This window comes from Pteropus vampyrus, unplaced genomic scaffold, assembly GCF_000151845.1.
Source record: "Pteropus vampyrus isolate Shadow unplaced genomic scaffold, Pvam_2.0 Scaffold21, whole genome shotgun sequence".
NCBI lineage: Eukaryota > Metazoa > Chordata > Mammalia > Chiroptera > Pteropodidae > Pteropus > Pteropus vampyrus.
In genome coordinates, this window is record NW_011888802.1 from 12435279 (window position 1) to 12459960 (window position 24682).

At 36.7% G+C, this 24682-nt stretch overlaps 1 protein-coding gene across 1 annotated transcript in view; it reads right to left on the reverse strand.

Annotated features, from left to right (window-relative positions):
* Window positions 1-3513: 3513 nt before the first annotated feature.
* The window catches only part of ABCC4 (ATP binding cassette subfamily C member 4), a 230511-nt gene continuing 209342 nt past the window's right edge, over window positions 3514-24682 (reverse strand). The window contains exons 30-33 of the mRNA XM_023528014.1: window positions 23556-23728; window positions 23027-23132; window positions 13553-13687; window positions 3514-4740 (exon numbers count right to left, since the gene is read on the reverse strand). Coding sequence (XP_023383782.1) covers window positions 4633-4740; window positions 13553-13687; window positions 23027-23132; window positions 23556-23728 — 522 coding nt within the window. The 3' untranslated portion in view covers window positions 3514-4632. The remainder of the gene's footprint in view (window positions 4741-13552; window positions 13688-23026; window positions 23133-23555; window positions 23729-24682) is intronic.

A 24682-nucleotide genomic window follows, 5' to 3' on the forward strand; every position in this document is an offset into this window, starting at 1 on the left:
CAAAATAGAATATACAATGGTGGAAAGGATTCTTCGTGTGTGAATGTGGTTACCCTGTGGTTTAAAATCCTCAGTTTGATAAACACATACATCACAGTTTCTGGAAATTAACCCATGAATTTATGGTGATTCTTGAGGAAGCAACTATTTTTCAATCTGTACTTGTAAAATGTAGTTTTTAACTCCATTATTTTGGGAACAGAGGAATTTTTTTGACACTCATTTTCAATAAATGAACTTCTGAGAATTAGGTCATTTGGTGACTATCTAAAGTAGGTTGACCCTAAATATGGCTTTTAGAACTTTCTTTTTTCCCCCTCTTTAATTCCTGTCCTCCCCTCCCCGCCTTCCCTCCCCGCCTCCCACCCCTGACCTATGGATGTTGCTATTTCCCTTTAAGGACTGGATCTCTGAAGGCAGAGCATCTCCTCCCACACGCTCGCGGGGTGCACTCCAGGGCCTGGTGCGCCTGGCCCACTTGGCACACTTGGGGGGCCTGGTGCGCCTGAGGAGCCTGGTCCATGGCTCCACCTGGGGAGCAAACTCAAGACATTCTCTGTGTAAAGCAGATGTGCTAACTTCTACCCTGTGGAGCCACCCCTAGAAGTTCTTGATTACTTTTTCACTTCCTTAGTTTTCTTCATTCCAAGTGAAAGATTCCTTTCCCTCTTCTTCCTTTTAGTCAGATATAAATTTGTCCATTCCCTGAACTACATTAGTGGAATTACAAGGAAGGTTTTTCTTGAGATATGGTATCCATAACATCAGTTTTTTAGGTAAGGTGTATCTTGAAAACCCCAACAGAATCAGTTATGGGATGTGACCTACATATTCAGGGGCTAAATCTGACACTTCAGGGCATCAGATTCTGAATGTCATTAAACTTTTCAGAATTAGATATGAAACAAATACTCAGGTTTGAGGAGAGGGGCTTCTACTATCTCCAAACCATTGGGGGCGGGGGGAGGGGGGAAGACTTCATTGATTTATATATGAAGTTAATTTGCTGATAAATTAACAGTTAACTCACCAAACTGTTACAATACTTAATAAATCTAAATCACTGCCTCACTGAATCGACTTAAGCTATTTCTTCACAAGTTAAGACACCAACCATCTATGATGTCATCAAAAGCATTTAGCATTAGACTGATTTTTATTTGTTTGCATCTCATTCATACTAATGGAGACTACAAAAATAAATAGTGCAGGAGGAAACTTTTGGAGGTGATGGATAAATTACAGCATAGATTGTGTTGGCTTCATGAGTGTATATTTATCTCCAAACTTAAAAATAAAGTTGTTTAAAAAGTAGAACCCAGAAAGTCTTTATAGTTCCTTATTTTTGTATTTATCCTAGAATTGGAGAGAGGGAGTGGGATTTATCTTGTTAAATTGGTTAGAGAAAATATAGACCTTGATCTCTCATATACTAAGAACTTCAAATGAGGCCATTTCCTATGAGCCACACGACAACCCTTAAACACCCTCATATTTTAAGGAGAAATAACTTCCCAGATGCAGATCAGTCACTATTAGACAACTGAGCTACTGAATTTATTGATATTTTAAAAGAAAAACAGGCTAACTGTTTTTAGTTAACTTTTTTTAGTTAATTCAATTGTGACATATGACATGCAATCGAAAAGTGCAGCAAATAAGTGAAGAGCCCACCATCCTGAGCTCCAAATCATTTTAAGCATCCCCAGAAGTTCCCCCTTTATTTCTCTCAATTGCCACACCATCCACCTTTCCAAGGTGAAGCACTGTTCTGACTTTGAACACTATAGTCATGACTATGTTTAAACTATATAAATAGAAATATTCTTTTGGGTCAGGCTTAAATTTGTGAGATTCACCTGTGTTGTTGATGTAGTTTAATTGCTTTCATTGCTGTGGAGTATTCTGTTACATCACAGTTCATTTTCCTTCTGCTGCTGCTGAGCATTTGGATTATTTCCAGTTTGGGGCTGTTAGGAATTACGTTACTAGGAACATCCTTGAACGCATCTCTTGGAGCACATGTGTATATGTTTGGGGTAGAATAAATGGACCACAGGGTGTGCAGCTTGAGTAAATGCTGTCCAATTGTTATTGTTATTTTTTTAATATACACTTTTTTATACACAGAGTAGTGTATGTTCCCACTGCTCCATTGGCACTTGATTGGTATTCTCAGCCTTTTTAATTTTAGCCTTCTAGTGGGTGTTTAGTGGTATCTCATTGTGGTTTTAATTTCCATTGCCCTGGTAACTAACAAGAGTGAGCACTTTTCCAGTTATGGGCCATTTGAATATTCTCTTTTGTGAAGTGCCTATTTAATTCTCTGTGTCCATTTCCCTAATTGGGCTGTTTTTCTTAATGAGTTTTAGGAGTTCTTTATGTTTTATGGTACTGGTTCTCAGACTTTAGTCTGCCATCAGCATCATCCCTCAGTGCTTGTTAAGACACAGATTATTGATCCCACCACCAGAGTTTCTGTAGATATGGAGTAAGACACAAGTTTCAGTAGATATGGAGTAAGACACAAGAATGTACACTTCTAATGGTTCTCAGGTGATGCTGATGCTGCTGGTCCAGGGGCCACACTTTGAGAACCAACGTCCCACAGTGTTTTGAATGTAGCAGCAATAGATGTTTCTTGTTAGTTTAGGGCAAAGTCACCTTCCTAAAAACAAAGACCTCAACTGTTTAATACTCTTCGAGTGTAGGGCATAAGCTTTCTCCTTGGAAATGGTGCAAAGGGGTTTGCTTCAATGCAACTATTTCAATCTATCTGAAATCCATCTATCTGTTTAGAATATATGGTACACCTAGTAGCTAATGGAACCAGTCGGTAATGGAAGATATTTTTTGAACTCAGGAAAACGCGTTGGCTTTCAACAGCGAGAATGTGAGTCAGGAATCCCTCTAAGAACAAAAATACAGATCTCTTTGTGTAGATGAAAACTGTCATTTATTTCAATTGAATTTTGATCATTAAAAACAAAATTCTATGATGATGTTAAAACAGAAATAAAATACAAACATTTTTAACTGCCTTTAACCTTTAAAGACAACATAAACGCACACACACTCCAAATATTTTCGCTGTTTTAACAATCCTCATTATCACTAGTGTTGTCATTTCAGTCTTCTGAACTACTAACCTTGACTATTAACCAACCTACTGGTTTACTGGACTAAACATTACACATATTATTTCTAAATATGAAGACTTCAATAGCTACATTCACTGTATTTTTGTAATTTACTCTGTGTGTGCTTTTTAAGGCTTGATTCTATAAAACATCTGTTTCTCTCTGCTGAGAGTCCAATACCCTGCTATATGAAGGTATGTATGTTAATATATGCAACTTGAGGGTAGTTGCACCTTATTCTGAGAGGTCATGAGAGTCCACTTAAAACCATGACAGTAAAACCTCTATAACTTAAACTCGACATACTATAGCCACCATCATCAAGAAAAACTAAAGACCCACAGGGAAATAAAGTACAGCAAGCCCTAGGAAATATTGTGGTTTGTTGATTTACTAATCAGAAAGGCCTAAACAAACTGCTATTAGTGGTTAGGAGGAAACTAACCTAGATATGCTCATAAAAGAGAACCTTCTGGATGCATCCTAAGAACATACTATGTAATTACAGTCAATGTTTGCAATGATTTTTGGTTTTTCTCACCAACTCAGGAGTGCCTATATATGCAATTTAGAAAGGATTTTAATAAAGGCTAAACCAAAAGGCTTATAGTCAACTGAGGGGTAGCCATCGGTAAACCAGAAATCCAAATAGAACATTACTACATTTTTAGGGATTACTGTTAGCGGATTGGCCTTTTTTGAAAATATCACCACGATCAGTCTAAAACAGCAACGGCTCCCATGCCAAAGTCACACAAATCTAAAAGACGATAGGCGATTGCACTTGTTGCCTCATTATTAAATCACCTATAATGGCTCCTATTTTGAGAAAGCATTTTTTTCTCTTCCTTTTCTTTTAGAACATATAATTAAAATGTCTTTCTATATTCTAACTATATATCTTTTTTGGGGTGGGGGTGGGGTGTTGAGGAGCCTCTCCCTACCATAATGCCGCTTATACTAAAGGATAATTTTTTTGTTTTTCCTATTAATTTTATGTGTACTATTTTAACCAGAGGCCTGTGGGAGGAAATAATGGATCCTAGTTATGTTATATAAAGTGGTGAGACAAAATGGCAACCTCACACAATTTTCAAGTAAATAGAATCTCTGATAAAAATGGAAAGTAATTTGTAATTTAGGGCTAGTAAAAAAAAATCTATTACAACTTTGCCTCATACCTTACAAAATGAGCTTTTGCTCCAGAGTCTTTTAAGGCACAAACCTGGTAGACAGCTTTAATTGGTGGCCTGCACCTCTGATTTGGATAAAGAAAAAATACTATAACATATAAATATAAATAAAAATAAAAAGTAATTTTGTTAGAGCTTAAAATCATTGGGTGAAGTTGGAGGAGAAAATTCCAAACAAACTAACATCATGTGTATGTAAATAACTTGCTGCTAGTGTAAAAAAAAATAGAGTATAGTTTACATGGTGCAAACACTATTGGAAAAATGCCTTCGAAATAAGACTTGACATCGTAGCAGAATCACAGTGCAGTCTCAAAAATAGTTAAGGCTGAGGGCTGTCCATTGGAAGTGTTCGTAGCCACATGGCCATTCTGAGTAATATCTGGATAATTCCTTTTGAAGTACACCTGTTAAAAAAAAAAAAAGATGGGCATAAAAAGATTTAAACTCCTCCACCCCAAGGCAATGCATTTCAATGTCTACTTTTTCATGTAAAGCAAATCATATCATTAGTGGAGGCACAATTAGAAAAAGAAAACAGGGATGTATTCATTTATTCCATTACAAAAGTCGCCCCATTAAAAGCTTCCATGGGGCTGGGTTTAGTGCCAGACAACCTGTAGATCCACTTTAATTCCGATCATTCTGATTTACAGATATGTTTTATCACTACATTAAATTGATAAGCAAAATCATTTTACTGACTCAAAACCTGGAGATAAATTAAAAACAGGGTGACAAAGAGGCTGGGACATCTTGCGTCTGCATGAGGGTTTCTCATTTTCACACATAAAATGAGCACAATAGATTTGGATGTTAATATCAGGTTGTAATCCCTATATTTTATAAACTCTGACTGACAAGCATTGAAACGCAGGCGTATATGTATGAAATGTCCCGGCATTTAATTTGTGCAGCAAAGCAGTTATAGAGCCTATAGAAATGTGATCTGTGGATAGTGGGCCACAATAATGAAAAGAGAAGCAAAAGCTTTAACAATGACTCAACCAAGCAACTTCTCTAAAATGTAAGATGATACCAAATAATAGGGCAGTTCTTTGCCAAGCCTTTGAGTTCCTGAATTCTACCAATTTCTAGCTGAACTAGAAGAGATACAGGTTTTCTGATAAATGTATAATCAGAACATAAAGGAAATGAAATGCTGTCAAGTTTCTCTGTTCCACAATCATCAGTTTTTAGTAGCTGTATCGTATCTCGGTTCCTTGACAGATGCGCATAACAAAATGATATAATGTCAAGACTTGTGAGCTCTTATCACAAAATGTGTTTGGGTGAAAAAGGAGTTTAAATGTAATTTTTTTTTTCAAAGAAGAATGTGAAAAGTTTTGTTTGATTCTTTAAAACAGAAAATGTACCATCTATCTAATGCTGACATGTGTCATGAGCTGACACGTGTCATGGATCTATTTTATAAAATCTGGCTCCAAATATATTTGTGGATGCTGTCAACAAAGTTATCATGGGATATAATGGACTTCACATACGAACAAGAAAAGCACCGAGACAGCCGCCTTCGTATTAAGTGTACCTTTTCTCTTGTTACTTGCATACTTGCTATTCCAAAAACATTATATATGAAATACTATATATCACTTAAGGAGAAAAATAAGAAATTCTTTAATAAAGCTTGGACCCCACTGGGTGAAATCCGAGGCTATTTCCATTATAATGGTAGTATATAAAAATAAGGCCTGTATTGGGGCTAATTTCATTTCATCTCCCTCCATTTTTAAAGGTAGCCATATTTTATGTGGTTATGTACTTATATACTCCAAAAAACCTATTTCTTGATGAAACTAAAAACAGTCAAAAGAACAACTGGAAATACATTTTATTTTTTACTACTTGATAGTCCTCCCCGAAATAAGCCAGTTCCTTTCCTTATAAGCCTCGGTGTTATTTCTTTTATAAAGAAAATGTTATTAGCAACTTTTAACTAAACTAGTCTTAGTTTCATTGTCTGAAATACTTGAAACTGAAAACATGCTTCCTGTGTATAAACTCCTTGATTTGACCTTTCTTTTTCTGATCTGTTACCAGGTTTTATAATATACCCTGCCTAACAGCAGAAGTGTGAGAAGGCATCTTTTTCATAATGCAGATTATGAAGGTACTTGAGATGACTGAACACTTTTGAGCGGAGTCCTTGTGTACAGGCCAAGCACTAACCTTAGGCCATACATACAGTTCAGTGAGAATGAACGGACAAAGTCTTGAGCCAGAATTCAACATATTGGTCAATGCCTTCTGAATACAGTGCAAATAAATGCTCACCATTATCCATGCAGGGAAGTTTTTATTGCTCTATTGCATGTAATAAGATCTAATTCCATGATGGTAGCTTTATTGAGAAGCTAGAATTTAAATACTCAACTTAGTTTCAACCTGTTTTAGAGAAATTATAATGAACTCTGTGGGATGGAGAAGTCCAATCTCAGCTCTCTCTCCCGGGACTCACTGCTGATGCTGGAAAAATCACTTAACCTCTCTCCAATACTGGCTGCCTCATTTGTGAAATGAGACAATGACTTAACTCATAGGAACTAATTAATGGCTATAAACTACATGTTGAAAACACGCCAAGTTAAGTGTTAGGTGTGGTTATGATGCTGCTCAGAGAAGTGGCCCCTTAGTCCATAGAAAGTAGCAGCATTACCCAGTGTGAATGATGAAAACAAAACATCTGAGAGGCCCTTTTGATTTTATCTTTACAGAACCCCAGAGTCATAGTGAAGACACCTTTAATTCAGTGAATACGGTAACACGGGAGGCAGAATAGTAGTTAAAAGATTACATAAGTTGGAGTACTAACACTAACTGGTGACTTTGAGCAGTTACTTTGGCTCTTCTGCCTTAGTTTCTCCATTTGTCAAAAAGGGATAATGCCAACTCAGAATGGTAGTGAAGATCAAAGGAGACAATGCCATAATAGTTCAATTTCAGGGCATGTTCCTCTTCCCCACCTTCTCTTGGGTTTAGGTCATTATAATTTGTTTAAGGTGAGATACAAAAATAAACCCATCTTTGATGAAATCAGGAGTCATCTAAATCTCAAATGGCAAAATATCTGGAAGGGCTGCCATATGCAACTGGATCCAATGGGGCTGTAGCAAGACAGCAATCAGGGAGAGTACAGTTCTCCAACTCTGGCAAATTCTAAGGTATGTCAACGAGAAATCATATAGAATTACCATCTTTCCTGAAGTGTGTATATTTGTGAGGTCCTAAGAGAAGAGAGATTCTAAAATGCAAGTAGCATTGTAACATCCCATCTCTGCAGGCTACAGAGGAGTGCAGGCTAAATAAATATAAATTCTCAAATTTTCTCTCTCTTATACACATACACACACATATTCTTTCTCTGGGTCATAAGGAGCTTCTATATTAAATACAAAGAATTCCCTTTAGCCTGAAATGATATCCTAGCCACAACGATTCTGGCAGACAATTGGTCTAGGAAAAACTCACTTAATTCAGTAGTAGGAATAATAATAACAACGACAACAACAACAACAACGACAACAACAACAACAACAACAACGTAGTACGGGATCTTTAAAATACACCAAAAGAAGTGAGAAAAAGGAACAGGATAAGTACATGATGAATGAATATTCACTGAACAGGTGAAAATTATGAAAAAAATATAATGCAATACATTCAAAGAAAATGTAGTAGAATAATCAACCCATGGACAATGGAGATCTGACAGTATAGGCAAACATGATACAGCAACAGAAGATAACCATGAGTTGACAGAGGCCAAGGGTGAAATGGAAGAGAAAAATGAAAACATCAAAGAAATGACAGTCCTATTAATGGCAGCACAAAGTAGATTATACACTGCTGAAAAATCAGAATGAAAAAACATGGAGGATAGGATTAGGAAAGCAAGCAAAATAAGTGTAAATTAAAAGATCAAGTTGAAAGTAGCTTTATAAAATAGACAAAAGACAGACAACATATACAGGATAAAGAGGAGAATCCAATAAAAAAAATTTCGAAGATACAATTCAACTAAACTTCCAAAAATAAAAGAAGACTTGAATCTAGAGATCAAAGAGTATATGATATCCTATGAAAAACTAATAACTTTCAAAATAGAGAGAGAAAAATATTCCTTTGGGCATCCCAGAAAGATTGTTATGTCTAACTTGGCCTTAGACTTATCCATATGAATAAACAATGCCAAAACACTTTAGAGTGAAGATAACATATTAAGTGAAAGAAAGAGTGACCTCAAAATTTTATAACCAGAAAATTTAGAGATGCAGCAGACAAATATTTCATATATATGGTAAGTCAAGGATTCTAATTCCAATGAATCCTCTTTTAAGATAATAGAGAACATGGTTTTCCAACCTTTTCTTTTTACTGCCACCCATAATACTAACTACATTTCACTTTACATTGCAAGTCAGTACAGATTTACTATCTATATTTACCTGTACTTAAAGGAGTTTCACGAGACATTTACTATTACTGTGAAAGATACATTGTTATTTTTCTTCTATTCTATTCTTTTCTATTTCATTTCTTCAAATTCCCTGATCATGACTGACTAAATGGATTTCACAGCCCCACTTATGGATCACAACACAAAGTTTAGCCAACTAAGAGATGGAGACACTATAAATGAAAACAAGTAGAATAATAGAGGCTTAAATATTTTTAAAGATTTGAAGGTAAACAGTAGAAGGAAAACTACTGAAAACAATTAAAATTTGGTGGTGGAACAAAGAGAGGGCAAATATGTTGTTGTTTATAATGAGTCAAATAATAATAAAGAAAAAACGTATTCCTAGAAGAAATGAAAGGAACATACATAAAGCAATGAGCAAAAAAACCAAAAATTACAGGCTACGAATTAAAAGGTTAAAAAAAAACCACTAAAAACTGAAAGCACGACATGACACAACTAAAATAGAACAAATCTGTAATCTCAATAAATATAAATAAATTAAATACATTTGTTTAAAAAAGGGCTAAGATTAAATCTCAGAGCTAAGCTTAACTAAATGCCATTTATGAGAGACACATCTTTAGACTGACATTAAAAGACAATCCAAGACATACCTAACAAATGAAAAAAAAGGGAAAGCAGGGGACTCAATTTTAGTTTTGACCCAGCATGGACTTAGAGTCTATAGCATTAAATGAATCAAAGGAAAGCACTTTAAAATAGTAGAGAATAGAATTCATAGTGAAAACATAAGACATGACTATCTGTGGACAGAAAAATCATAGCATCAAAATTATCAAAACAAAAATGACAAGAACTACAAAGTAGAACTTGTTATGATATATACTAATTCATTTCTCTAAACCAAGCCATATCAAATGGATCAAAATAAATAAAGAGAGGACCTAAGTAATGTAATTAATGAAGTAGATCTAATTAAAAGTTATTGAACTCTATACTTTAATAGACAATAGTCCATCTTTTTAAATGCTGAAAGAATATTAAAAAAAAATTGCCTGTATTAATAATTACTGCTTCTGAGTGTTAACAGTACAGGCGACATTTTTTGATCACAAGGCAATGAAAGTCAACAGTGAGGTGTAAAGCAGAAAACAAACAAATCCATATTACCAGGAAGTTTTAAAGACTTCCTTTTAGAATAATTCTTGGACCAAAGAGGAAATCAAAAGCAAAACTGCAAAATCTATATATAAAAACTTAACTATGACAAAAATACTGCACACCAAAATCTATAAGATATAGCTAGAACAATAGTCAGAGAAAAGTTCACAGCCTTAAAATATTTATATTAAGCAACAAAGAAAGAAAAGAAAGAAAACAAATGCCTTTGAGAGGAAGCCACGACAAAATAAACCAAAGAAAGAAGGAATTAATAAAGATAAAAGCAGAAACTGATATACTGTAAAACAGAATACAAGAATTAGTAAGTAAATCTGAGACCTCCTTCTTTGAGGGAAAAACATAAAATTCTAACCACTAACTTAATTAGAAGAGAAAATGGGGAGTAGGGAATGGAGAACACATTAATACTAAGTAGCTATTGAAAAGAGTGAGATAACTATAAGCATTGATATAATCCGATATGTAATATTAAGTGGAAAAAAATAAGGAATAGCCATAAAGGCCATATATGTACAAGTTCTTGTTGCACAGAATATATCAACTGAACAGTCGAAAATGGGAAAGATACTACAGGAGTGGTACAGTGACTTCCTTTTTATTTATAAATTAAAAAAAAACTATTAAAAACAGTACAGTTGTTGACTTTTGTAGCATTAAATGTATTATTTGTTAAAAACCATTGAAATAAATTTTATTTATTTATTAGTAGCTAAGTCTTTTGTAGCATTAAATGTATTATTTGTTAAAAACCATTGAAATAAATTTTATTTATTTATTAGTAGCTAAGTCTCTAAAGCTACTTAGAACTTTAGATACTTTTTTGGTTATTCAGAAGAAAGAATTCAATTGATAGCCTTTTAAAAAATCCAACTTTTATCAGCAATAGGTAGAATTTTTTTTTTATATTTGTGAAATGCTCTATATCCTTCAAAGCACTTAAGCATATACTCTCTCATCTGATCCTTGTAACAACAGTGTAAAGAAGCTGAGTAGTGCTGTAGTGCCTGCACTACAGGTAAGGACTCTGAGACCGAGAGACCTTGGGTGACATGTAAGTCCATGTGGCTGCTAAGTGCTTCTTCCACCTATTGGAAATGGTGCAGGCTCCTAGAATCTAGGATATTAAGATTTTGTAATTTTTGGGTTGCATCTGGTAATTTCATGAATAGATAAAACAGCACCTCTGTTATGCATGTGGAACAAAGCAACTTCTAAAACCTCAATTAAGTTTGCTTCATCATGGAGTAGAATAGAATGAATAATGGGCATTCATCCTTTGTTACGGGCTGAATTGTGTACCTCAAAATTTATATGTAGAAGTACTAACCCTCTAATACTTCAGAATGTAATTGGATTTAGAGATAGGGTCAGTCAAGTTAAAATGAAGTCATATGGTGGACCTTGATCTAATATGACTGGTGTCCTTATAAGAGAACATTAGGATACAGACATACACAGAGGGAGGACCATGTGAAGACAAAGAGAGAGGAGGTGGCTATTTATAAGCCAAGAAGAGAGGCCTTAGAGGAAACCAGTCCTGCCCACACCTTGAGCTCAGAATTCTAGCCTCCAGAACTATGAGGCGATAAATTTGTCATTTAAGCCACCAATTCTGTGGAACTTCGTTATGGCAACCATAGCAATTAATGTACTCTTCAACTTTATGTCTCTAAAAAGTACTTTCTCTACTATTTCATGGATCATCTGAAACGGTCAATTGCAGAGTGACTCAGCTAGCCTGCACCAACATTATCGGAAAAGCAACTACATGGTCAAGAAAACGTGACTTGGAAGTACCTTTTCCCGGATGTTTTCTTTTCAAACGAATGAATTTTAATCTGTTAGAGTAAAAAGCTTGTTGACTTAGCTAATCCTCCTAGTGTTACAGTTTTGAATGATGCACTGATATCTATCTGATGCTTGCACATTTAAAATTTGACAATCTGACAATTTGTTCTCCTAAGAGGACTAACTGTATACAGAAATAATGTCAAAAAGATCTTCAGCCGGAATGAGAATAGAGATATGTATTCCCTTATGACTTTCCACAGGGGTGACCTAGGCCTCTGGTAGGATCAAAATCCAAGAGTGATGATCTGCCACTGTGTAAACTTTAGGGACTGGCCCCACTGTGAACACCACATGAAATAAGGAGCAGCAGTACGTAGTACGTGAACACCACATGAAACAAGGACACAGTACGTAGTACCTAGGGTGGCACCCAGCAATTCATTGACCAGCTCTGTGACCTTAGGTGAGCCCTTGATCCAATCTCTTCATCATCCATAAAGGGAGATAAAATAGAACTACCACGAGGATTAAGTGAAATCATATATGTGAGAACCATGTAAGATAAATTATAAAGAACTACACAAATGTAATTTACCACTAATATTGTTAAATTAGGTACAAGATTACTGGACCAGGAAATCATGAAGATTCCTAATTCTATGACCTATGTGCTTTTTATGTGTATTTAAAATATTACACAATTCAATTTACAGTTAAAATATGAGAAATACAAAAATACATAAAAAGGGAAAACATGCCCATAATTATAATGCCCAGATATAAACAGTTTTGATGCGGAGCCTCACCACATACTGTTGGAGGTCTCATTCCACCTATGCCATGCCTCTCAAGTGGCAAGAACGCCAGACTTTCCTTCTTTCCCTCCATCTTTCCATCAATCTAACTCTCATTTTGTTCCAGAAAGAAAAACAGGTAGCTGCACGACACTGGCTAAGTCCTTTAAACCTGACCTCAGTTAGCACATCTGTAGAATAAGATACTCCATCACCACTGTTTTAAGATATCATATAATCTAAATGTTATTAATTGAGCACCTTTCTCATTCCATACAGTGTCAAATTCTCATACATCATCTCCATGAAAATGCTTTGTAACTTTCAAGCACCTTCACACTATAACATTAAGGTATTATTAATTCTTGATTTGTCCCGATGACAATTTTATCTTCTAGACGGCAGATAAAGCATAGAGGGAATAAGTGTACCTAATTCTAAACAACAGAGAATTAGGGGGAAACCTACGGAGAAAGTCGCAGCATCATGTAGGTGTTTTCCTTACAAATTATAAAACAGAAAACAAAAAGAATCTACACATTTCCCTGGTAGATCTTCCTAGACTCAATGAACAACATTCTACATTTTTTCCCTCAAACTCTCAAATTTCCTGGATGTACCTTGACAGCATTTGCATCTCAAATGTGCTGAGCACCAATCAGAATGAAATCCAATGGATCTGCAAAATGTGAGTATTCTGCGCTCTACGAGACTCTGAGCACATAGAGTACAAATGTATGAAAAGTCCAATCTGAAATCTCTTAGGCACACGTGCTTGCACACGTGAGCATGAACACATCCTACACCCCACCCCACCACGTCTGCTGATTTTTAGCAGACCTGACTTCAACCTGGGACGTGTTGTTAAGACCCAGTCGTGAAGCTTTGTGTCTGGAGGCTTGTAATTGAAAAGGGCACAGAGTGCTTGTTACCATTTCCCTGGAGCCAGGTTGTGAGGAGCGAGCTGTTGAGATGAACTTTAATTATAACTCTTTGTGGCACGCTCACCTGTTTTGCTATTTCAGTGAGGGCAGCAGCTTCTGCCTTGCCCAGTTGTTGCACCATCTTGTAAAATAGGCTGTCTTTATTTTGCAGCAAAACATATGGCTCATCATATTCTTTCAGTCTTCCTGAATCCAAAACCTGTTAATCAGCAGAAGGAAACCCATTAGCACACAATGTTCTGCAGTAACATATTATAACTCAGACAATATTTTGGAAAGGGGCGGAAGAGGGAGAATAGAGAGACTCTATTTGGGTGGTAGTCCTGGCTGGTGTTTAAATGGTTTGATTACCCTGTTTTACTAGGCAGACAAAGGCCTAACCCGACCTTTTATTATTATAATGTTATAGGAAAGGAAGAAAACGAAAGTTTTAAACTATGATTATGGGCACTCAGCAGTCCTGCGGTATTTTATATTCTGCCAAGGGCATTCTGCGTTGTTATAATTCATTAGTGCTTTAGCTCTCAGACTCTGATCTTTGAAGACTATTTATACATACGTTCAGAGTTGGGAAATTTCTTGATTTAAGAAAATCAAACCTAATTTATCTAAAAAGTAGGCAGTAACCTGACAGCAAATTAGTTACTGAGCTCGTTTGACAGAATAGCAATATTTAGAAAAGAAGTAAACGCTTCTGAAATTTCTTAAGAGTCCTAGATTATGTCACCTGGTAAGAGGGACAATATCCTTGTCAGAGAGATTAAGTGCATCTTGAAGTTGGCTTTGGTTATAGCTTATTATTCTGAGAGTGAAAGGCTACCCCAAAGAGTTGCTACCTAAGCAGCTTTAGCATAATTGTTCTGCACTGAAGAAATCTCTAGAAAACCAATTTTCTCTTTGGATAAGACTAAAGAAACAATTAAGAAACTGAGCTCCAAATTCCAGTGATCACAGCCCGCACGGGCAGCCCAATCTGAATCGCTGAGGATCTGAATATCTGTTTTCACAATTATCTTTCCTTGCTTCTTTTTCTCTCTTCAGCTGCCTGCCTTCCAGCCTTTTTATTGCTCATTAATATGTCCACTGGAAATTGAAAGGGAGAGAAAGGGGCTCTTAACTCTGCATTTCTACTTATTAGTGGCTTCGGAGGGAGAAAAAAAAAGTCTGAAACAATTGGCTTAAATGATGTACCTAGGCAAACAGTTCTGATATTAAGTGGTACTTAGTTCTTCATTTAGGCCATATTTACAGTAAATTTATCTTAACAGAATATGCTGAAAATCTAAGCAGGACACAGGTTGTTTTTCCACATCTAGGTATTACAGTTAATTCTGTCCCCTGGTATTGAATTGGAAACATTTATTAAGTCTTTTATAGAGAGCATTTACATGTTAATCTTTTGTTTACTACTATGAATCACTGCTAAGGGCAGCTTTCTCAAAAGAGTTGAAGAATAATTGAATCTGTCATATCCACATAATAATTAAAATGTCCTATAATTTGGCATGACAATTTAGATGCCCCAAATGTGTAATTTTACTTAAGCATAGCATTATAAAGCACAAGCACTCCTGATGGTGAAGAAGAAAAAAAAATGCGATTTTAAAATATAGGTCTTTCTCATGCTAAAGGCTAAGTAAATAAGTGGATCAAATTACTTCATACAATGAAAAACTTTATATTCTGCAAAAGCTACAAGTAAATTTTTTAAAATCACCACTTCAGAGTTAGTGAAAAAGGGGTTCTCTGACTATAAAGCCTTTACATAATTTTTAATGGAAGTATTACTAATAGTTTGTCCTTGTCCAACTTTCTATTTATTCGAATTTGAATGAATAGTAAATTTTCCCATTTTCTCACATATTGTCTGAAAACACATGAATGCCACTGAGATGAGTAGTTCTCAGAATTGACTGGAATCTGAAAAAGCAGAGCCAGGAAAAAATGAATGCTCTTAAAAAACAATAGGATAAACAATATAAATGACAGAAATATTATTTTGGTCAAAATATTTTGAGCCTTATATGTATTAGTAATTTAATACTTATGCATTAAATTTTATAAGGGGAGTTTTCAATTTGAGGTGTGTGAGACAGAACTGTGATGATTTGTTATATTGCTTGATAATTTATTAGAAGTTAAATTTTAACTTATGTAAGATAACTTTAAAATGCAAAATAAATATATCTCTTTAATACTCTTTTGACATGCATTAAAATAAAATACGGTATCTTAAAATGAACTACGTTAGTATAGCCCCAAATAAATGAATTTACAAGGTTTGAGAGATGAGATGCCTTGACATACAAATGCCATATAACAAAGAGTATAGCTATTATAAGATCAACAAAATCACCCCATAGTGAAAATAACAGTCTTCTGAATTTGAAAAGGAAAATAAAAATAGTTATGTTGAGCACTCACTCTGCCACATGCTTTATAGTCATCGCTGTTAATCCTCAAGATAGAGTAGACAAACACAGTACATAATATCCATCCATCTATCCATCCATCTATCCATCCATCCATCCATCCATCCATCCATCCATCCATCCATCCATCCATCCAACTAGTAAGTATTAAGTTAGTACCTATTACCAAAGCACCATTCTAAGGATGGGAGATTCAAAGATGAGCAAGATAGAGTCTAACGAGAAGCTAAGAGCCAGAGATGAAGACTGAGGTACAGTTAAGTTAAATAACTTGGCCAAGGCTGTAGAATCAGTAGATGGAAGAGCTGGGATTCGACCTCAGGTCTGAACCTGTAATCTTTCCTCTCCATGTGAGTACCCAGAGGAAGACACTGTTTATTATCAGAAGGAAAATAAGGGAGATGAGAACTTTAACATTCAATTTTTTAAGATACCTTTCCATATGGATAACTTACATTAACTTTGTATAATTTAAGAGAATATGCCTATAAACAGAAACATTTCCCCTATCTGCTGTCCACTGCAATTTTATTATACTCAGGCTAAAATTATTTACTGTGTCTGGTATATAGTCACAGAAAAAAGAAAACCAATTTTATTAAACTATCAGGATTAATAAAGAGCAAGTAACACATGGCCAAAACACATTTGAGGAAAATTTAAGAAAACTTTCATTAATTCTTGAATTTATTCAGCTAACGTTTACTGCGTACTTAACTACATTCATGCCATTATGCTAGATGCTGTGGAAAGGGCAGAGGTATGTAAGTCCTAGCCCCTGCCTTTAAAGGAGCCTATACTCAAAGGACAGAGAAAAAAATCATCGAGTGTCTATAATGCAAGAAAAAAAGCCCAACAAAGAGGAAGTTAGCAGTAGAAGAGATGACTTCTGGCCAGAGGTTCTGAGGATGAACTTCAAGGAGAGTGAGCAGTGAACTGGGCCTTGAAGGTGGATAGACTTGAACATATAGAAATGGGGAGGGTGGGTGGATAGTGGTCATTCCAGATACAGGGAACAACATGGGCCAAGAAGACAACATGGGCCAACATGGAAGTGAGCTTGTCATCTCCTTAAGGGTAGGGTTATGTGGCACCTCCAGGCCTTGGCATTATATGTGACACATAACAGGCACCCAAAACATGCTGGCTGAAGGTTAAATACAAAAGAAACTAAAGTCAGGGCATGACTGGGTGACTGCCCAGTGGCATAGTCTGGCAAGATGACAGGGTAAGATCAAGGGGAGAAAGAGTTAAGCTGGCTAAGATTAGGGATTAGAGGATGAGGGATACAGACTTGAAGGACCACGTGCCTCAGGTTGATGGCTGTGGGCAAGAGGGAGAGGAAAAGTGAGGGAGAGACAGACCAGGGTAGGGGATGGAGGCTTGAAACTCATTTATACCAAACATTGGAAAAGAGGAAAAAGAGAAGGCGCAGTCGGAGAGGAATCAGTCCCGGGAGGAGCAAGAGCGCAGAGCTGCAGACTCAGTCGCCGGGGGCTACAAGAGCAGCGCTGGGATGTGGACTGAAAAAAAGGTGAGGAATAGCATTTTAACCGCTTAGCCTGCACATTTACTGGTTTGACCAAAAAGTCTATTTGTTTTTTTTTTTTCTTCCAGACAAATTGTTCTTTATTGTGGGAGATGTGGCAACTTCAAGGAAGGTTAACAGCCCAGCGGGGCACAACCCCAGCCAGCTGGCAGTCTGGGTTGGTCTGGGTGCCACCTGCCCCATTTTCCATCTCTCTCAGTCTGTCAATTGACAGATTCTGCATTGAACCTGAGGTCAAAAAGTCTAGATTTTTAAGAACAAGTAAACATAAAGCGACTCCCAATTTTCCTTTCATACATATCAGTGGGTATAATCTTGAATTTTTATTTTAGTATCTTTTTATCTATAAGAAAAGCCTCCTGGAATCTCCTGCTGTGCCCCAACTTTTCCTATAATCCATGTTAAACTATGAACTAAACCACACATTAGAGTCGGAGTGACAGCATTCCCTCGGCCCCAGGATCTCTCCAGGAATGCCACCCTCAAATCACTTGCCGCTCTCTAGTAGGTTAAGGAAAAATACATTACGTTGAATAATAAGTCAGTCAGTTACATAAGCTCAATGAAGATGTGTTTATCAGGCCTGTGTATCTGCAAATAATTCGGGTAGTTGTCCTAGATATAAAAATTAAATGGACCTATTACAAAATAATTTAATCCATTTTAATTGCCAGGATGCCATCAGTGACAGTGGGGTGGCTGCAGGGAGAGGTGGGGACAGTTCAGGGTGGAGGTAAAGAGATGCCTGGAACAGCTTTCAATATGGTGACCAGCAATAAAGGGAGATCCCACTGAACATTAAGTAGAGTGGGGAGGAGCAAGATCTGTGTTTCAGATGTCTGCTTTCGGCTGCCAGGTGACAAAGGGGCACAGGAACAGTTATCCAACCTTGGAAGCCAGGTCTCTCGATTGGTAAAATGGGTGCCTGCGATTTTCTCTGTGGCAATAATTACTCAAAATCCTTTCTTAGGTCTTGAAGTGGTAAATCATTCTTCTCATCTGGGTGGATGAAGACTAGGTCACAGTGACCTCCACAGCTGCTCCCCCAAAGCTCCTGCTATTGTAAGTCTGTAACCCCCCTCCCGCGCCCGTAAAGTATTTCTTCTTCCAAATTGTGCTATCTTCATGTTAGTTTTTTTCTCCCTCTGAAAATATGAATGAAATCTCTTGGCCTATTTTTGAAGGAGCTTTTCTCAAATACTCTAATTGTGGCTATGTAGGCTTATTAAAGGAAAGTTCCGTGATGATTAAAACTAGAATTTAAATAAAACTAGTTAGCCCTGAGTTCTTTTTGTGCTTTTCTGTGTGGAATGTTAAAATAGTTTCTAGTTTTGATTTCTCTGGGAAAAACTCTACTAAAAAGACATTTGAGTTTAGGAAGAAAGGTAAAGATTATAAAACCATAAGGATAAAACAGAAGAAGTGGAATCTGAGTTTCTTAGCCTTGGTTACGGGTCTCCAGAATTCATTCCCAAAGAATTCTCTAACTGCTGACAGTGAAAGCACTGAAAACAGGAAATAATGTTGTTAGCAGCTGCAGATTTTCACATGCTTCTTTTGCTCCACTACTAGGGAGAATCCGGGGTGTTATAAACTTGAGTGTGCAGGGATTGGAGGAAAAAGCTGTGCCATTGGCTGGAAACAGGTCACAAGTAACCAGTTAATCCTAAAAACTACAGGGAAGAAGCTGTCTTTAACGCAGAGATATGATGAGTATTAGGCAAAAGAGGATTTCTAAAGCGTCTGTCTTGCTCCACTGTTTTGTAGCAACTGAGCGAATGAGGAAGATTAAATTAGCTGTCATTACAACTACATCATGTTTAATAAAGTTAAAATTGAGAGAACATCTTTGTAAAATAGAATTCTAAGCCTAACACATTAATGACACTTAATGAACCAAAACTGGGTAAATCCCTTTGGAGAGCCAGCACATAAACAAAGCTATTAATTAGGTCACAGTTGTTTCCCAACAAGGCTTTTGTTTGATTTACTTACAGTAAACAAAACCATATTCATCCGTCTTTGTGCAGAAGTATTCACCAGTGCAACAAAATGTAATTATTACACCTTAAGCATTTGCAATTACACGACTTTATGATGACAACACTGTTGGTTATGCCCTTCATTAGCATCCGTCACTTCCCCAGCCACTCCCTAGGCTGGCCACTCGCCCTCTGGAGCATTAGGCTTTGTGGCTGATTGACTTGTCTTTATGTCCTTAAAGCTTTCAGAATAACAGAATAGACAAATCACTTGTTTTCTGCAAAGGAAACAGGTATTTCTATAGCAAGCAAGGAAAAAAAATTGCTTCAAAAATCAAAGGTTTGAGAAAGAACATTATTTACGGTGTTTTGCCAAATTGAAAGCCATTTGGTTATCAGAAGCTCTAGAATAAAATACGAAGTTTACACCTGGGGTATAACTCAACTCTGAAGCTAGGAAATGTATTATGTCTCTTGAGTGCCCTGAGATCTAATCCTGCCATTCTCTACAAAGATGTCAGCAACAGAAACCAGCTCTGACCGAGATGTAAATAAGTGGCCAAGTTTACATCTCCTGGTGGGACCTTCCTGTGACATCACCGTAGGACATCTCCAGGGTGTCCTACAATGAAGGTCTTTCACGACTGGGTGGGGTTGGGAGTGGGAAGGGTAGCTCCATGGTGAAATGCAAGGTCTACCACAGAAAACAAGGTCAGTCATCGCAAAGGTAACATGCTCTAAAGAGAACCTTTGCATTTCCCTTCTCTCAATCAACTTCTCCCTCAGTCTTCCCCATTCACCCAGATGCTCTGATCCTACACCTAGAAGCCAGCACTGACTCCTCTCTCTCCCCTCATATCCCACATTCAATCCAACACATAGTCTGCTCGGCTCTACTTGGTTATCTACCCCAAGTCCAACCATCTCACCATATCTGCAGCTAGCACTTCAGTCTAAGCCACCAACATCTGGCGACAGAGAGGGCACAACTAGAAAAGCGAGAGTGAATATTGGAAAACTGAGAGATTATCAATGTAGCTTTAATTATAAAGGAAAGAGTAAGAGCAAAGTGGAACAAGGCTAGAATGGCGGGAGAGGCTGGGCTATAAATTACTTTGTAAAATCATGTTAAGGATTTGAACAAAGAAACTGATCAGGAGAGAAAAATTTGAGGCTCTCAAAATTTACTAGAAGATGCTGGTTAAGTATAGCATTAAACGAATGAATACATTCTGATAATGGCAACAAAACTGGTTAAGAGGATACTCATGAACTAGATGTTTGGGTCTGTGGGTCAAGTGCTGATGGATAAGATTTAGGAGTAATTAGTTAACAAGTCTGCCAAATTCTGTCTTTCCTTGCTGTTTCCCCAACTGACCATACATTCCAAGGGAACAGTATTTCTAAGTATTATATCATAAAAGGAAGCTTCTACCATCAATATTGTAATATCAAATACCAAAAATAAATCTTTATGGTACATTTAGGAGCAAAGATTTTATTTGACGACACCTCCAACTAGGCTGGAGATGAAGCCGTCTTTCTGCTGCTGCTTCTAAAGCCTGACAAAATGCTTGAAACAGGTAAACTTCATAGCAGCACTTATTTATTGGAAACAGTCTGCAAAATACGATGCTAGAGATGAGAACAACAAAGTGATAGGTAAAAAGTAGGAATGAAAGGTTATTTTCCAATTACCATTCAAGAACACAAAATGAAGGACAAAGGATGCTTGATGCTAAACAAGGTTTCTGAAGTCTAATAATCTTGGAATGTCACAAGGTCATTCACAAAAGTTTGCTGGAGTGGCCTGCTTCTTGCTGCAATGTTCTAGTCCAGATGTCTAGCAGCACTGGGGAGTGACAAGGCTAAAGGCGCTGCTTCAATGCTGACAGTCTGGTATCTTCTCAATGTGATGATCCCACCTGACGATGCATGTGCATGTGAAGTAGGGTGGGAGGTAATATTCCAGAAACCACCCAAGAAGTCAAAAGAGACGGCTCCATCACCATTGTGCATAAGGAAGTTTGAACATTAATGATCATTTATTACTGATGGTTTAACTGTTTTGTATGAACCATAAAATTCACTGGTTAACTCCATCTGTTGCCTCTTATGCACTAAACAAGCCTTCTTTATCTATTTACTTCTTCATTACTAATTAATCAGAACATCACTAGATACTGCGATGCCTAGTGACAACAGTTAGCACCCATAAGATGGATGAAAATCTGTCCATGGCCACAGGCTGGGCTTAGCCTGAAAATAACTTCCATTCTTTGGGCTTATCTGCAGCCAAAGATTTTCCATTTGAGGAATGATTTCCTTTTCATTTTATAAAACCACATTCTAAGATTTATTGAAACCAAGCAATTAATAGAGAATAAAAGAGAAAGTGAGAAAGAAAGAGAAAGAGGAAGAGAGCAAAGGAAGGAAGGGAAGAAGGAATAAAGAGAAGGAAGGAAAAGGCTGAATTACTAAGGAAGAAAGAATCAATCAAACTTGGACAGAAGATACTAGACATATCAGAGACCAAAGCTTGGAAACTGCCATGTGTGCGGTACTCACTTCTATTGTGTAAGAGACTTGCTGGTTATTTATCTACAGTCTCTCAGCCCCAGATCTACCTCTGTTTCTATACTCTCATCTGTGATCTAAATCTGGGTCTCTACCACATTTCAGAAGCCCTTTGGCCAGCTGGCTTTTTGTTAGGTTCTTCCAGTAGAGGGCACCAGAAGCAGACTGAAGGTGGGACGCAGAACAAATGGTCTACTTGGCTTCTGCCACTTGTGCCAGCATCATGCCAGCAGTAGAAACTGGTTCCGGCCTCCAGTCTCTGTTAACGCATTGAGAACCAGCCTCGTCATCCTCCCTTCACAAAGATGACCAGCAGCTGGGCAGAGGCCCCTCCCTGGAGGTCTGAGCACTGACACTTTAGGGGCTCTCCTAGAGATCCTAGGTCTGGAGCTGTATCTAGGGAACAGTAGCTGCTTCCTAAAATTACTACTCCAGTGTTTCCTTTCACTCTTCCAGCCCTCTACTTCGTATGCAAAGAATTTCCTATATTAAACCTGCCTGTCGAAATACTTTGTTTTTCTGACTAGGCCCTTTCTTCTCATTGACTCCCCTCTGAAATACATCTTGTGAACATCCCAATAGCTGATAAATTCTGCAACCTTTCCCAACAACCTCCTGGTAGTCTAAATGAAAGGCTGCATTTTTGATTAAGAGAATCCAAAATGCTAAAACAACTGTGATGCAGTAAAAAGACTATGTTTTACCACTCTGTAATATGAAGCCACATCTTGCTTTGGAATATTTTTATGGTTGGCCATCTTAAAGAAAAATGCAAATTTAAATAAGATTTTTAGGATGAAAATATGAAATTATTGGATATATTATTTAATAGCACATTCTGAACGTGTAATTAAGTATTTGAGTTACTGTCAGGAATGAGAAGAAAAAGTAACAAAACATTAACTTTTTACAGGCTTCTATCAAGCTTAATAAGAAAAGATAAATTAAAAATTGAACATGAATGGAAACAACTGGAATTCCACAGGTGAGGGTCTTACCATAATCTTGTCACTGTCGATAATGGTGTTCAACCTGTGTGCAATGGTGAGTACAGTGCACTGGGCAAATTTCTCACGAATTTTCTTTTGTATTAACTCATCAGTTCTGGAATCAAAGAAGTTGAATTAGTTGAGTAAAGAAACTTAAGACTTAAAAAGACCATATGACATTTTTATAATGTTTTTAAAAATCAACACTTTACGTATGGTCTTGTTCTTTAAAAACGAAGTATAAAGTCTATTTAGAAATTTATTATTTTTCATGAAACAATGGAAGATACTCTTCCCTTCAAGTCGCTTGAAATTATGAGGAGCTGAATTTAGAAATCCAGCTCTCTGAGGCTAATGATATCATTAACACTGTATAACATAGTTTGGTTTCTTCCTAACTGTTTGCCAGAATTAATGTTATAAAGATATCTTTGGGGCAAAGAGAGGACTTAGAAAAACTTCCCAGCATCATTAAATGTTTCTCATTTTACCATATTTAAAATTCGGATTCCACGTTACATGGCACTAAGCTCTGTACCTTGGATCCACATTTGCTGTTGCTTCGTCAATTATCAATATCCGATTTTTCTTCAGAATAGCCCTGGCAAGGCACACCAACTGTCTCTGTCCAACACTGAAGTTCGATCCAGATTCTGCTAATTCAGTATCCATTTTACCAGGAAGATCTTCGATGGCTTCTTTAAGTTGTACCTGCGGATGTACAAAGAAGAATTTTCCTAAATTATTCTTAAAATGTTTCCTAAATTCTTCTTAAAGAAAGAAGTGTTTTCCTAAACAAACTACTACTGAAATAGACAAACTTCCTAGACATTAGAGTTTTGAAATTCTTGAGACTTCTGCATCTTGTGTGTATGGTCACACAACAGGGAGAGTTACTTCCAGTTCACTGAGAAAGATGGTCAACTCAGGACAGAAATGTTCTGACTTAAGAGCACAAACTTAATGGGAGTCAAGATTCTTCTAGGTTGCCACCAGAACACACAGTCTGTTCATGTTGTGCCAATTTCATTAGGACATATACAGTATGCTAAATAAAATTATTCTCAAGGTAAAATATAGAAAAAATATAAATGTTCCTTTTCAATTTCAGTTAAAAGTTAACTACAGGAATTCACAGAGACAAAAAGCAGAACAGTGAGTGGTTGCCTAGAAACCGGAGAGTTAATTGTAAATGGATACAGGGAACTACTGGAGTTATAGAAATGTTCTAAAACTGGACTGTCATGATGGTTGTATAATTATAAATTTACCAAAACCACTCAATCACTTTTACAAGAGGGGGATTTTCTGGTTTGTAAATTATACCCCAATAAAGTCAGTGAAAAGAAATTATCTCAGTGTCCCCATTTCTGACACATGACGTCTACCAGGAACCCATCCCAAGGATTAGTTAAGAAAGTCTCTCAAAAAATAAAGCTATTTCTCCCATTGTAGTCTAAACAGAAAGGTTAAAAGGATCTTTATGGGAAACAGTTTTCTAAAAATTATTGAAGGAAGTGTGGCTCTCTAATCTTATCAGTATCTTGTCCTTTCGTAAGATTTTAAAGTTTAAAAAATTACAAACTGCACTTCATATATTAGTAAATTTGGAGTTGATTTCGGTGATGATTCTTCCCCAAATTTAATCTTATATTGCTAGACCAG